Source organism: Panthera tigris, chromosome B4, assembly GCF_018350195.1.
Source record: "Panthera tigris isolate Pti1 chromosome B4, P.tigris_Pti1_mat1.1, whole genome shotgun sequence".
Lineage (NCBI taxonomy): Eukaryota > Metazoa > Chordata > Mammalia > Carnivora > Felidae > Panthera > Panthera tigris.
The window spans coordinates 6789788-6804940 of NC_056666.1; the positions used below are offsets into that span (position 1 = coordinate 6789788).

The window sequence follows — 15153 nt, forward strand, 5'->3', positions numbered from 1 at the left end:
TTTTCGAACAAGATGCATGTTCTTTTAGAAGCCACATACTACTGAGGAAAGTGGACTCTAGGGTCTGACAGACTCCCGGCGACTGACTTGAAGCTCTGAGCCTTAGCTCTACCTCCGTTTGACGTGAGTAAATCCACATCATAGCATCGTTGTCGGAACTAAGTGAGATCACATATATAAGGCACCAAGCACGGTGCCTGGCACATAGTAGGTACTCAATACGTATCAGCCTCCAGCCTCTGCCCCTTTCTGAAGTAGCTTCTTATACTGTCTGTCTGGGATGAAAGGCAACTCATGAGGAAAAAAAAATACTCTTTTTAACACACAGTTTACGTTTTTGCGGTGACAGGCTTCTCCACACAACTGAGAGCTTAGTAAAAACGAAATAATCATTATTTGGAGCAGAAAAGAGAAATCATAATGAACGTTCATAATAGGGAGCTCAAGAATGTCTGGAGACAGAACAATCTTTATAAAGCATAAGGGAGCCAGTAGTTTCCCAAGAGCGTCCTGAAATTATACACAGAATTTGGCATGAAAGTATACATGGATGGATTTTTTTCTGGACACAGGGCCCAAAGCCTTCTTTCGCAAGACTCTCCAAGGAGTCTACGTAAGGTTAAGAATCATACATGCAAGGGCCATTAAGTAGTCCTCCTGCTGATTCTAGCTTGTAAGGACAAAGCACTTCATACATTTTAGAGAATGAAACGGATGTTCTCCGTTTTGTCCCGGAGCATGGATGTTATTCACAAATAAACATTCTCCTCCCAGACAACCACACGGGGGAAAACGGAAGTCAGCTGCTATGTAAAATGTCTAAAGGTGCAAAGATTTAGGAGCAAAGAACCACAGTCAAGGACATCAGCTGAAAGCCATGCCCGTTTGGGTCAGCGGGCAGAGGGGTTTCCTGCCTCTTTCCTGTGGCCCGCGGGCTTGCTACTGAGAAACACGGCAGACACCTGGTGCTTTAGGAAAGGATTTCCAAACAAACACCGCCTGCTCATTTCCCCCCGGGGAAAGGGCTAAACTATCTACACTTGTTATTGTAACCTGCTCACCTGGACCCCAGTGGGGAGATTTCTTCAACAGAGGGCAGTCCAAAATATTGTGACTAATTGGGCAACCACCCTTTGATGGTAGCAATACAGACGAAATTCAAGCAAGCTGGCGGAGCATTCGGAGAGAAGGTGATGAGGTTGTAAGGCCCAGCACGCTGGCCAGAGTTCATAATGCTGCACCATGTGGCTGAGGACAGTCAATCTTAAAAGAGTTCTCACCACAAGAAAAAAAAACTCCTTAAGTGGGTGGTGATGGACGCCAACTAGAGTTATTGCCGTGATCACTTTGCAACATGTACAGATATAGAATCATCACGCTGTACGCCTGAAACTAATATAATGTTGTGTGTGAATTACACCTCAATTAAAAATACATATTGGCGAGGTCTCGGGGGGAAAAGCGGTAAAGTTGCGTTGATCAAGATGCGTAGGAATTTGGTTCAATGCCTTCATAAGTCCCCTATTATCATTTTCTTATGGGAAGGGAGTTTTGTCCCCTATCCTGATAATAGGTATTTTATACCCTTTTGGAAAACAGCATCATATAGACATGACAGCAACATGCAACATAAAATACTAATGCAAATTTATAGTTGGAAGAGTTCAAATTCAACTCCATCGCTTGACATTTGAGTGGCACTTGCCCAAATTTCTTAGAAAATTTGCCTTCTTCACTACTTCCCCGACGCTCTTTCTTCCTAAAATAGTACATTCCTGAGTCTCAGTTTTCCCCATGTGACTGACTTCCTCAGAGAAACGACGTGGGAAACAAGTCAACTACCTCACACATTCTACACGCAGTTAGCCCGCAAAGCATGTGTTATCTCTTCCTGGTATCGTTTTGTGTCCATGGAAGGCCTCAAACACCAGCCACGCTAAGTATAGATGGAAAGCCTACCAAAAGCAGTGCCACAGCAACAAAGATCCAGAGATTTCTGTTAAATCCCTCTACACTGTTCTCTTGCACACAGGAGGAACACGGCCCAATCACTGGGAAAGCCTTCATGGCATCTCCTAGATTCAACCTGACAAAAGGGTTGTTATTATTCAAAATTGACAACTCTATATACCATTAGGGTGACTCCTACCCAAAACAAACAAACAAACAAACAAACAAACAAACAAACAAACAGAAAATAACAAGTGCTGGTGAGGATGTGGAAAAATCGGAACACTTGTGCACCATGACTGGGACTGCAAAATGGCATAGCCCTATGGAAGACAGCATGGAGGTGCCTCAAAAAATTAAAACTAGAAATACAATACAGTCCAGTAATTCCACTTTGGGGTATCTACCCAATAAAAATGAAAGCAGGATCTCGAAGATCCTGTACGCTATGTTTATAGCAGCACTATTCACATTAACGAAGAGTGGAATCAACCCAGGGTCCTCCAACAAAACGTGGTCTGTATACACAATGGAATATTTTTCAGACATGGAAAGGAAGGAAATCCTATTTTTGCCACAATACGGATGAACCTGGAGGACATCACGTAAGTGAAATAAGCCAGGCACAAAAAGACAAATACGGACTGTGTGCTGCCACTACATGAGGTATCTAAGATTGGCCAAACTCCCAGAGACGGAAAGGAGAATGGTAGTTTCCAGGGATTTGGGGCACGGCGGGGCAGGGGGTGGGCAATGGGGAGATGCTGTTGAATGGATACAGAGTTTCAGTTCGGGAAGCTAAAAACGATTGGCTTGCCGATTGGCTTGGAGATTCGCTGCACAGCAATGTCAGTAAATTCAACACTGCTCAACTGTTCGCCTGGAAATGGTGAAGATGATGAATTTAACATGCGCTTGTTACCACAATTGAAAACTTTCTTAAGTTTTAAAAATTACCAGCTGTAAGTTCGGCAAGGGCCGTGACAAGATCTTAGATGTTTCTAGGTTCCGGGCATCTGGCACAGCTGCCAGGAACACGGTGAGAACTCAGGACAGGCTTGTGGAACATTTAACACGGAGACGACTCAACATATCGGCACGTGGTTGCGCAGACGAAAAGGGGAGACGTTCAAGAAATCCATCGTGGGAGCGTTCTGGTGGGTGGGGCAGGTGCTCTCAGTAACCCAGGTCCCACGCCACAGGCACATCTCTGGCTTCAGCCACAGCTAGAGCGGACAGTGCCTACGCCTGGACCACATTCCACCTCACACACCGGAGAAGAAGGAAGAAGGAAGAAGGAAGAAGGAAGAAGGAAGAAGAAGGAGGAAGGAGGAAGGAGGAAGGAGGAAGGAGGAAGGAGGAAGGAGGAAGGAGGAAGGAGAAAGGAGGAAGGAGGAAGGAGGAAGGAGGAAGGAGGAAGGAGGAAGGAGGAAGGAGGAAGAAGAAGGAAGAAGGAAGAGAGAGAGTGAGGCATCCCCGAGAAGAGCAGACTGGTCACCAATGTCAAGTGAAAGAGAGAAGGCCACCTCCTAGGTCTCTCTGAGCCATCCTGCTCACAGCTGGCCAGTGTCAGAACAAACAAGAGAACACGGTTCTCATATCAGCATTAAATACAAAACAAAAGAAAAGAAAACAAACCAAAACAAAACCAACTATGGAGCCAAATGATTCATACCTGAATCATTGCTGCGCCGAACAATGCTGGAAACCCTCACATAACAACCAGATTATTATTTCCTGGCAAGTGTACACAGCCCAAACAGGGCCATTCCCTTCCAGCTGTAGAACAGAGACTAGATCCCGGAGAAGAACACGGAGAGCAGGGCAGCTGGAACCAGGGGTGAACCATCAGTCACGACGCAGTGACTGGGTTCGCAAATAAAAACACGGGATTCCCAGTTAAATCTGAATCGCAGATAAACAAAAGGTATTTTAGTGTAAGTATGTTCCAGAGATGGCACGGGACATACTTGTCTACCTGAAACTCAAATTTAACTGAGCATCCTAGCTTTTCTCTGGGAACTCAGGAAGAGGAGAACAGCCGTGTATTTGCAACCAGTCTTCTGGAACCAAATTCTTTCCCCTAATCCCCACCCATGCACAGAAAATAAGAGGTGCGCCTAAGTTCTGGCAAAATTACCCAACTTAAACCAAGAAGGTGTTGAAAACCTAGCGGCACCTTCACTGCCAACAGTTATTTGTTCCTGAGTTCACTGAGCAGATACTTCCTGAGCACCGGCTCCACGGCAGGCACCACGCTGGGTGCCTAGAATACAATCCTAAGAGAGCCTGCACAGCAGAAGACAGAGTCCTGAGGCTAACAGACCAGACAGAGAAAAAGACAAATGGGATTTTTTGACAGATTCAATCAACCCCTTATTGGGTGTTTACTGATCTACAAGACGCTGTGCGAGTCTCCGGTCGGAGGTCACTCGATCTTGCAGGACGTAACCTCAAAGCCTGCTGCGGGCCAACCTCCCGTCCACACCCACACACACACAGAAAAGGCGATGAGGCTCGTTTCAAGTGGTTCTCTTCTTTCTAATTAAGTTTCCCCGATTCTTAGGCTTATTTGAGGGTCAACATTTTATCGGATGCTTCTCACGTGGGAGGACGGGATTAAGAAGCAGGCTGTCCGGAAGCAGAGTTCCACTGAGCCCTACCATCTGTCTTCCGGGACACAGAAAGGGTGCACAGCCAAACGCTGGAGGGCACAGCAGACCCTGATGCCCAGGACACTGGGGCGAGGTAGGATTCTAACAGGTAAAGTCAACCAAACACAGAATGAACCTTTCTGAAATGCACGATTCAGTGGCATTTGGTACATTTACAATGTACTACCTAGTTCCAAAATGCTTTCATCATCCCCAAAGAAGCTCTGTAACCACTAAAGTAGTCACCCTCCCTCCGTCCCTTCCTCCCCAGACCCTGGCAATCATCAACATGCCTTCTGTCTCTCTGGATTTATCTATTCTGGATGTTTCATATAAGCGGAATCATATGGCACATGACCTTTTGAGTCTGGCTTCTTTCACTTGGCATAATGTTGTCAAGGTTCATCCATGTTGTATTTTATCCCTTACATGGCTGAACAATATCCCATTGTATGGCCATAACCAGATGCCGACCATCCATTCACCTATTGATGGACATTTGGATTGTTCGCACCTTTTTGCTACTGTGAATAGCGGTGCTATTCACATACAAGTATTTGAATACTAGTTCTCAATTCTTTCGTATATACATCTCGAGAAACTGCTAGATCTTAAGGTAATCCTCTGTTTAACTTTCTGACGAACAATCGAATAGCTTTCCACAATGGTTACACCATTTACATTCCCACCTGCAATGCACAAGGGTCTCCACATCTCTGCCAAAAGTTGTTGTTTTCCATTTTTGTTTCTTTGTATTATTACAGCCATCCTAATGGGCGTGAAGTGCTATTTCATTGTGGTTTTGATTTGCATTTCACTACCGACTAATGGTCGGGAATGTCTTTTCATGTGCTTCTTGGCCATCTACATGTCTGCTTTGGAGAAATGTCTATTCAAAACATTTGCCCGTATCTGAATTGGGTTGTTTATCTCCTTTTGATTGAGTGGTAAGAATTCTTTACATATTCTGGACACTGGATGCTTAGACATATGATTTGCAAATATTTTCCCCCATTCCGTAGGTTGTCTTTTCAGAACGTACTTTCACAGCACGACCCTGGTACTGTAACTTTCTTCTGTGCTCTTGAGTATGGAGCACCAACGATGATGAACCAGATACTGGAAGAAAATGAAGATAGTTATGTTGGTCTCTTAGCTTCTGAAACTAAAATTTCCTTTTAATGTCAGATCAGGGTGACATCACATGAGTCCGCCAGTTTTGGCAAAGATGAGGAGTTGGGATTACTTAGGAACTCCAGCTGGGAGGCTTGGAAACAGAGTCAGCAGCCCACGATCCCAGTTTTAGGGAACAAAGAGGTAGGAATTAAGCCAAATAACACTTGAAAACAAGCTTTCACCCCTGGTGACTCTAATTTAACTGGCCTGGCTAATCTACAAAAGCTCCCGGTTGATCCTAATGTGCAGCACAACCTGATGTTCGGGACCCACTGGGCCAGGAAAGGAGCTGTGGGAGACAGGAAGGCTGAAGGTGGACATGCTTCGAAAGGTAGGAGCCTCTGCTCTCACTGTGGTGTGGGGAAGAATGGGGAAGAGCAGAAGAGATCTAGGAAGCCACAGTAGGAACCAAGGAAAGGAGAGAAGCTCTTTTGACTCCCCCGCCACCCCTGCCCACCAATGCACTGAATGATCACGTTTGTCTTTTCCAAGAGAAGATAGGCTACCCAGTTTAATAAGCTCAAGACTATACTAGAAAGACTGCACCAACCCAATGGCTTGTTGGTACTTTTCCATTTCCAACTATGTTGATGAGCAGAAGAAACTGCTTATGGAAAGAGGTTATTTTCCACCAACTGTGTGAGTAATCCTATGTTGGCCTGTATCCAACAGTAAAAACATGTTAGTGGAAAAGAGGGACGATGCACATTTTAATAAGGGTCAAAAGTCAGAGTGTGCTGAGGGTCCCGTGAAAGTACAAGAACAATCTTACTTATTTTCAAAGGTGTTTCTGTAGGTCAGGATCTTGACCAAGCGAATGTCCCTAAAGTCTGCTAGTAAGTTCAAAGTAAGGGTTCCTAACATTCGCAGAGCATCAAAATCACCTGGGCTGCTTCTGAAAGTACAGCTGTCTGAAGACACACAGCACGTAGATTAGCGGCTGCCTGGGGCTGGGGTGGAAACAGGGAGTGACTGCAGATACGTGGATCTTTCTGGGTGAAAGAAGTGTTCTAAAATTGGATGGTGGTGATGGTTGCACAACTCTGCAAAAACTAAAAATCTACGAGTCGTACATTTACAATGACCAAATTTTATGCTATATAAACTAAAACCTCAATGAGACTGCTTGTTAAAAAAGTAAACAAGATAAAGGGGAAACCATGGAAGTCATAGAACCAGACCCGTTCCGTGGTAGAAACATACACAGCCTCATTCTTAAGCTTTACAACTAAACGAACACGTTAAAAGCACTCATATGCTGTTTGGCTTCTCGTATAAATTTGTAAAGCTACCACACCCAGAAATCCAGCCACCTAGGGCTTTCCCTGGTAAATTCTGATTCAGGTGCTTGAGGCAGGGCTCAGTCATCTCTATGTTTTTTGGGTTTTTTTTAACCTCTCCAGGTGATTAAAGGGTAGAGCCAGGTTTGAGGGTCATTGACGTAAAGCAAAAGGGAATAAAACAGGCAAGCTACCCTATTTCTCACTTTGTTTATCTCATTCTGTTTTACTCCCCACTATCAGGGATCTTATCATAAATAAAAATTTTCTGCAAAAAAAAAAAAAATTGGAATCATGGAAAGGGCAGTAATTTAGGTGCCATGGGACAATAGGAAGTTTGGGTTTTAACACAGAAAGTGAAATGACCAGCCTCGAACAAGCCACATACACAGAATATCCATCTTGGCGTGTGCCTTTGGAACATCACACATCCCATCATGCTCTAGGAGAAGTTTCAGTTTCAAAGACTCTGTCCCACTGAGCTCATAAACCATCAAAATATTTTAGGGGAGGAGAAACTGCGGGTGGGAGGCATAAGAGAGGAAGTCTTGTCTTTCACTGTAAACCAATTTATAATCTTTTAGACTTTGAACCACATACAGGAGTTCACTCTACTTTAATAATCCAGTAAGTATGATGCCTTGCCTTCCAAATTACATCTCACAAGATTCGTTTTTACACTGAGAAGGAACACTAGCTATGGGCCCAATCCTGACATACCTGATATATGAGACAATGAAACCGAGGCCAAGATAGGTTGTACTGCTTTGAGCCTTTCTTTTTCTTCTTACATAACTAGGGAGACATCTGGAATTTGAGCTCAGACCCTCAGTATTTTGCCATTTCTATTTACTAAGGAGGCAGTACAGTTCAGAGGGCAAGGGCATGAAGTTGGGAGTCAGCTCTATGCCTAGAGATTCTGTTTCTAACAGTAATTAAATGAGTCCTTGTTCGTATTATAAACTCTGTAAGCCTTTTTCAGAAATAAAATGGGATAAAAAATACAACACAAGAGGGTTGTTGTGAAGGTTGAATGAGATAGCGCACGCAAGTGCTGAGTCTAGGATCAAGCACGCAGTCATCCCAATCCAGAAGTGCATCCCCAAGGATGCAAATGGGTCCAGTGGTCACAGATTTGCTTTGAGAAATTCCAGAAGTCTGATCTCTTCACGGCAGCCAGATCTATCAGAGGAATGTACTGGCTCGGGTCCACATTCACACAGCTACAGCTCATGTTCTGGGGCAAGCCCAATTCTAGTTTGATCTCTACCCTGGATTTCTTTGGGTAACACGCAATAAGGTCCAGACAAACATCACAACATCCTGTGCATTTCCATGTCGGGGCCGCCATTTTGCAGGGACAGTAACAGCTGAGCTCGGAAGGATGGGAACGAGGAGCCAAAAGGGAACTGGTCCACTGCACCTGGCTTGGATACGTGCTTGTGAAATCTCCATGCTTTGGAAGGCAAAATATCCGCTTTGGTACAAAAAGCTAGGAAAACAACTTTCTTAAAAATAAACAGGTCCCAAGAGATCAATGGTCTGGAAAAACTCCTCTGAGGTTCCCACAGGCCCAGAATATAAACAGTAAGCAACTTTCTTGACTAACAATCCTAATCCATATGGCCTCCACAGATAACACACGCATGCCACAAATCACACACTAAAGAGTCACAGCGGTTCTGGAAATTCGGCAAAGTGCACACATTTCATTACCGCAGCAGGACTACCCCAGCATCTCCAACGAGCCCCTCCACAGGGTGGCTCCGCCCTCTCTGAGATCCCAGCAACTCCTAAAGAATTTTCCTTCTCCTGAAAACATACCTCCTTCACACAGCAGTACGTAGGAGAATTTCCCTGTAAGTTATGATTAGGAAAAAATGAAAGTTTAAAACATTCTTTACTAGCTTCGGTATATATTCATTCTTCTTTCCTCACTGGCAAGCACTTAATTAGCTATCTACAGTTTAAAAGGCATTGAGTTAAATACCATAAGGAGACAAAGTAATCAGACACAGGACTGCCTTCCAAAACACTTATGAGCTAACAGGGGATGTGAGATCTGCACAGAAAAAACCAAATATAAGGTGATGATGATGATAATAATAATAAAACTTCATTATTAAGCCCTTACTAGGGGCCATGCGCATCACACGCACAAACCCTTCCCAATGACCCTATGAAATAGTTACTGTCCCCGCTCTGCAGATGTGCAAGCTGAGTCTCACAGGGCCTAGGCAATTTTGTTCAAGGTTGTAGTTAATAGCCGAAGTGAAATCAACTGTTACGAACGCACACGGCGGCCGGTATGACCTAAGAATGGCGAATTATATATCGTACCATTTCTGCGGGTCAGAAACCTCGACGGTTATTGTTTCCAATGAGATCTAGATCGAGAGTGTCAAAATCCGGGCTGGGAATGAACACGTAACAAAAGACCCCCGGGGAACCGGGACATACTCCAGTCTTCGAGACGCGACTACTTGTCTGTGGACCGTCGTGAACTGAACTGCAGGCCAGGAGAGGAAAGCAATGTCCCGTACGGCGAACTCTTGAGCACACCAGCTCCGGGTCCTGACTGTCTTCACGTTATGTTACGTGACAACCTTCTTCTCTTCCCCTTGTCAAATCGCGTCTCTACTTTCCTTCCAAGCTCATTCCTACATATTCTTGCCACAGTTGCCTTCTTGGGATCCTCTGGACTCTCCCTGCAGCTACACGGGCACAGTTCAGATTCTGCATATTCACTGACCGGTCAGCATTTTCCGGGCCTCAACGTCACAAATACTGAAATCTAGAGATTCCCAGCCCCGTGCAGCTCTCTGGCACATCTGCCTCGTTATCTGACTTGACACGAAGGCTTACTGGTCTGCTTACGGCACAGCCCAACACAGGTGAACATTTAGGGGCTCCTGGGTGGTTCCGTCGGTTAAGCATTCACCTCTTGGTTTCGGCTCAGGTCACGATCTCAACGGTTTGTGGGATTGAGCCCCACATCAGGCGCTGCGCTCACAGCATGGAGCCTGCTGGGGATTCCCTCTCTCTCCCCCTCTCTCGCCCCCTCCCTGGCTCACGTGTGCACAGATGCACATGCGTTCTCTGTCTCTCTCTCTCTCTCTCAAAAACAAACATTTAAGACAAAAAGAGGTATAATGGGGTGCCTGGGTGGCTCAGTCGGTTAAGTGTCCGACTTCGGCTCAGGTCATGATCTCACGGTTCATGGGTTCGAGTCCCACGTCAGGCTCTGTGCTGACAGCTCACAGCCCGGAGCCTGCTTCAGATTCTGTGTCCCCCTCTCTCTCTGCCCCTCCCCTACTCACACTCTGTCTCTCTCTCTCTCTCTCTCTCTCTCTCAGAAGTAAATAAACATTCAAAAAATTTAAATAAAAATAAATACATAAGTAAAAATAAAACAAAAAGTGGTATAAGAAAAACAAGTGAACATTTACATATAAACTATCAGCTGAAACTACTGTAATTAAAATTATATTATACTGAATTTATCATTATCATTTCAACAGAGTGCTATTTTAAAAATCAGATTTTGAGAAAAACCTAAACTAAGAAGTCCAGGTTATGAACCAAAATGCCCATGCCCTCAATCAAATGTATAGTACAGAGTTTCCACTACTTAATTTTAGAAAGAATCTCACACGTTGTTGAAACGTTTATGTTAGTGTTATATGTTTAACGTTTCAAAAATGGATTTTTAGAAAAATAACCATGGAATCCCTCATCCTCTAGTATAAAATGATTACTTTATAGAACTTTCTAGCCTTTTGTCCACTTCACATTTAACATAATTTTTAAATTATAATTAGTTAAAAATTAATTTTAATTAATGTTTATTTATTTTTGAGAGACAGAGAGCATGAGCTGGGGAGGAGCAGAGAGAAGGAGACACAGAATCCAAAGCAGGCTCCAGGCTCTGAGCTGTCAGCACAGAGACTGATGTGGGGCTCGAACCCACAAACTGTGAGACCATGACCTGAGCCAAAGTTGGACACTCAGCTGACTGAACTACCCAGGCGTCCCTCATTTAACATTATAGAATGTGTACAAATGCATCTTTTTCCCCCCAATCACATGCTGAATTGTTTTCATAACCATATTTTACTAATCACGTTTGTATGGTTGAATATTTAGGATGATAGAACATTTTTGCTACTACAAATGTTATCAAATAGGGTTATGCAAAGGGACACCTGGGTGGCTCATCAGTTAAGCGACTGACTTCAGCTCAGGTCATGATCTCACGGTTCGTGGGTTCAAACCCCACGTCGGGCTCTGTGCTGACAGCTCAGAGCCTGGAGCCTGCTTCGGATTCTGTGTCTCCCTCTCTGTCTGCCCCTCCCCCACTCACTCTGTCTCTCTCTCAAAAATAAATAAATGTTAAAAAAATAAGGAAAATAAACAGGGTTATGCATGTAACATCCCCAATATTTTAGATGCTTCACTTGGGTTAGATGCCCAGAAGTGAGGATTACTGTATCAAATGATTTAAACTTCTTTAAGTCTCCTGATAGAACCCTGGTTTAGGAAAAAAAAAAAAATACTCTACAAGGGGGCGCCTGGGTGGCTCAATCGGTTAAGTGTCCGACTCCTGATTTGGGCTCAGGTCACGATTTTGTGATCGGGCTCTGCACTGACAGCACAGAGTCTACTTGGGATTTTTTTCTCTCCCTCTCTCTCTGACCCTCCCCTGCTTGCACACACGCTCTCTCTTTCTCCCAAAACAAATAAATTAAAAAACCCGTACAGGGCATTGCCTTTGCTTCGCTGTCGTCTTTCAGATTCCCACAAACTCTCAGAGCCTTTGTTGAAGGGGAGCTGTTTTATAGGCTTCTGCAAAGCCAACACCCGCCCCAAGCCAGCACCGAAGATCCGGCAACCGCACTCACCTTCCCCCCTCACGCTGCCCTTCTGCCTACTGTGCTGTAACCGCAGCACCTCCAGCGATGTGACGCCGGACCTCTCCAGAACGTTCACTTCCACCGTCAGCCTCCCCACCAGCTGCTGGGGCCGCACGCTAATAACGTGCTCATACTTCCCTAGCCGCCTCTGCAAGAGTTCTTCGTAACTGAGGAGGAAGGCAGCTTTGTCCTTGCTGGGGATCACGACAGAGGCTCTGAACGTTTCAGTCCCCTTTTCCCTGTTAGAAAGAGAAAAAGGAAAACCTGTTTCCCTCAAGTCCCTTCAGGGCACTGGCCGCTGTCCCAAGAGAGTCCTTGGGAAGAAAAACGACACGTTAGTTTTGGGAGGGGAAGCCAAAGGCCTGAACTAGATCAAGGAATACTAAAGAGACAGAATTCCAGACTGCTGAATGTCCTTACCTCTCCCCAAGTCACGCCCAAGGGGCAGACAGGCAAGGGCATTTTGAAATAGGTGGCCTGCTGGAAAACACAGCTTTGGGGTCAAGATGTGAACTGCATCCTTCTCTTTACAGGAATGGCCAAACAAGCCTGACATCTGCTGTGACTTTAAAATGCCTAATAGATTAGGTTTTTACACTTGGTAAAGTTTGGTGGATGTGGCCAGGGGTAAGGGTAAGGAGTAAGGGATTACAAAGCATATACAAATACAAACCGTTCCAAATGTTTTCAGTGCTTGCAGTGAAGGTTCTCTGATTCAAAATGGCAGACTGACCATAAAAGGGATCGGATTAAACCAAAGGAATAAGAGTGGCAGGGGCAACCATTAGAGGGTACAACACTTCAAACATTTCTGGAAGGTGGAAATTGAGCAGAACGAGAACTCTACAGCTCAGTCTACGTGGGAAGAGGCTGCAGCAAAGGACCAAGATGCAAACCATCCACAGAATGTCAGAGAGATGGCAGGCTCTGGCTCAGCACAAGCTGGGAGTGAGAAGGGGGCCAAATACGGGAAGGAGACTTCCAAATCCATGTGTGAATGAGTGACTAAGGTGACAGGCTTCCTACACTTCTCTTTCCCAGAACTAAAAATGGACATACATACTAAGATGGAAAAGCTTCACTGACAGTTGGGAAGAATGGCTGAAGAAAGACTGACACCTAAGCCCATTACCGTAAAATCTCCAAACATCCAGTAGAGAAGACACAGAAAAGGAATCAGGTATTAGAGCACATTAGATGCATCACCAGCAATGCTGATTGTTATTAGATGCTGGCATGATGAAGTATTCTGAATCTTCAATTCCATATACAGTCAAAATGTTAATCAAGGTCTCAGAAAGTTTGTCTCTCACACACCCATCCTGAGGAAGTTATTTCAGAATATACTCCAGCAAAGTAAAAGTGAAAAAGAAAGAGGAAGACATGGAAGACCAGGAGAAATAAGACCAACCCAGAAGAAAATGAAAAGAAATCCCAGGGCAAACATTGCCCACAAGGCTGCAAAGCAATGACAGTATTCCTTGGACCTGGAAACACCATTCCTCCACGACTGACAGCTCTGAAATCAAGATGTGCCTCCCAATCCGCGATGCCTTCCAAATGCTGTTGGCAATAACGTGGATGTCATCGCTTGTCACGGCTATTCATTTAGTCACCATTTCAAATGACTTATGTGTCTTGCTAGATGTTAATAGTGACAAAATTGAGTTGTACCTCATAAGAAAAATAAAGACAATTAAAAACTCCAGGAAAAACAAAAATGCATATGTTGTGATCCAACTAAACTGTGGCATGATTATGAACAATTTATGAATGGTAACAGAAGATATTCCCCATAAAATTCTTCTGATAAAGACCACGTGGGACCCACCTACAGTCCAACAAAACTAGGTTTTAATAAACTGCTGTAGTAAGGGAGACTATATATCAAAGGCATTATGGAGAATTTTGCCAAAGGAGGACACAGGGCAATACTGTAAGATTGGGGGGGAAAGGGGAGTGTAGATAGTGTTTGGAGCATTTGGAGGCTTAAAGAATAGCAGGCTGTGTGTAAAGTGGCTAATATCAGACTGGACTAAGAAGCAAACTTGAGGTTCTCTGTCTTTAGGAACTATAAAGCTAAGATAAACGTGGACTTTTGTGTCTAACAATGCCTTATCTGAAGCTTATACCTCAGCTGCTTTTTGTATCAAAGTAAACCCATGATTCACATCTTCCAGGCAAGAGTGAGATGTTCTGTTCTCGCTAATAGGACTTCCAGCACCAAAGTTTCTGACAGTCTATGATTTTAGAGATCAAGCTTTCTCAAAACTACGTCTTTTTATTAACAAACAAAAACAGGTTCACGTGTTCACACCAACTTATCTAGATACCGAGATCAGTTTTCTTCAAAGGGAACAGATCACTTTTCGTCAAACAGGCTGGTAGAGAGGGAACCAGAATCTGAGTATACCCAGAGGCTCTGCAGTTAATGCCATTTACGTAATCATTAAAAATCAAATGCTAGTTATTGGCTTTCAGTGGTTAGATTCAAGTTATAGACCAAACAAAGAAAACAAATTTCATTAAAGATCAGAATTTACATGTTGGTAACACTAACAGTGCAAAAGTAAATGATCAGGTAGAAAAAGGTGGACACTGGAAATGGGAAAGAAAAGGTACGGTTTCACTGAAGGACAGGGACTATTATCACTGAAGATAGTGTAAGGCTAGTCTAGGATGGTGTAACACTGCTTACACTGATGGAAGAAGAGGGAAGAAAAGAATCTAAATATGTGGCCCACAGAGGGAGGATGGCCGTGTTGTACATATGCCACACTCCTTCAGAGCAGAAAATCAACAGATGAGGTCTCATTTTTAACATCGCTCATCATCAGGGAAATACCGGTCAAAACCACAATGAGATACCACCTCACACCTGTCAGAATGGCCAACATGAACAACTCAGGCAACAACAGATGTTGGCGAGGATGCGGAGAAAGGGGAACCCTGTTGTACTGTTGGGGGGAATGCAAACTGGTGCAGCCACTTTGGAAAACGGTATGGAGGTTCCGCAAAAAATTAAAAATCGAACTACCCTATGACGCAGCAACTGCACTCGTAGCTATTTATCCAAAGGATACAAAAATGCTGATTCAAAGGGACACGTATACACCAATGTTTATAGCAGTGCTATCAACAACAGCCAAATTATGGAAAGAGCCCAAATGTCCACTGATT

At 44.2% G+C, this 15153-nt stretch overlaps 1 protein-coding gene across 2 annotated transcripts in view; it reads right to left on the reverse strand.

Moving 5' to 3' along the window:
• ITIH5 (inter-alpha-trypsin inhibitor heavy chain 5) overlaps positions 1-15153 on the reverse strand; it is a 78611-nt gene that overhangs the window by 39255 nt on the left and 24203 nt on the right. For both annotated transcript variants that reach the window (XM_042991001.1, XM_042991000.1), the window contains exon 5: positions 11962-12212. In XM_042991001.1, the coding sequence (XP_042846935.1) occupies positions 11962-12212 (251 nt within the window). The remainder of the gene's footprint in view (positions 1-11961; positions 12213-15153) is intronic.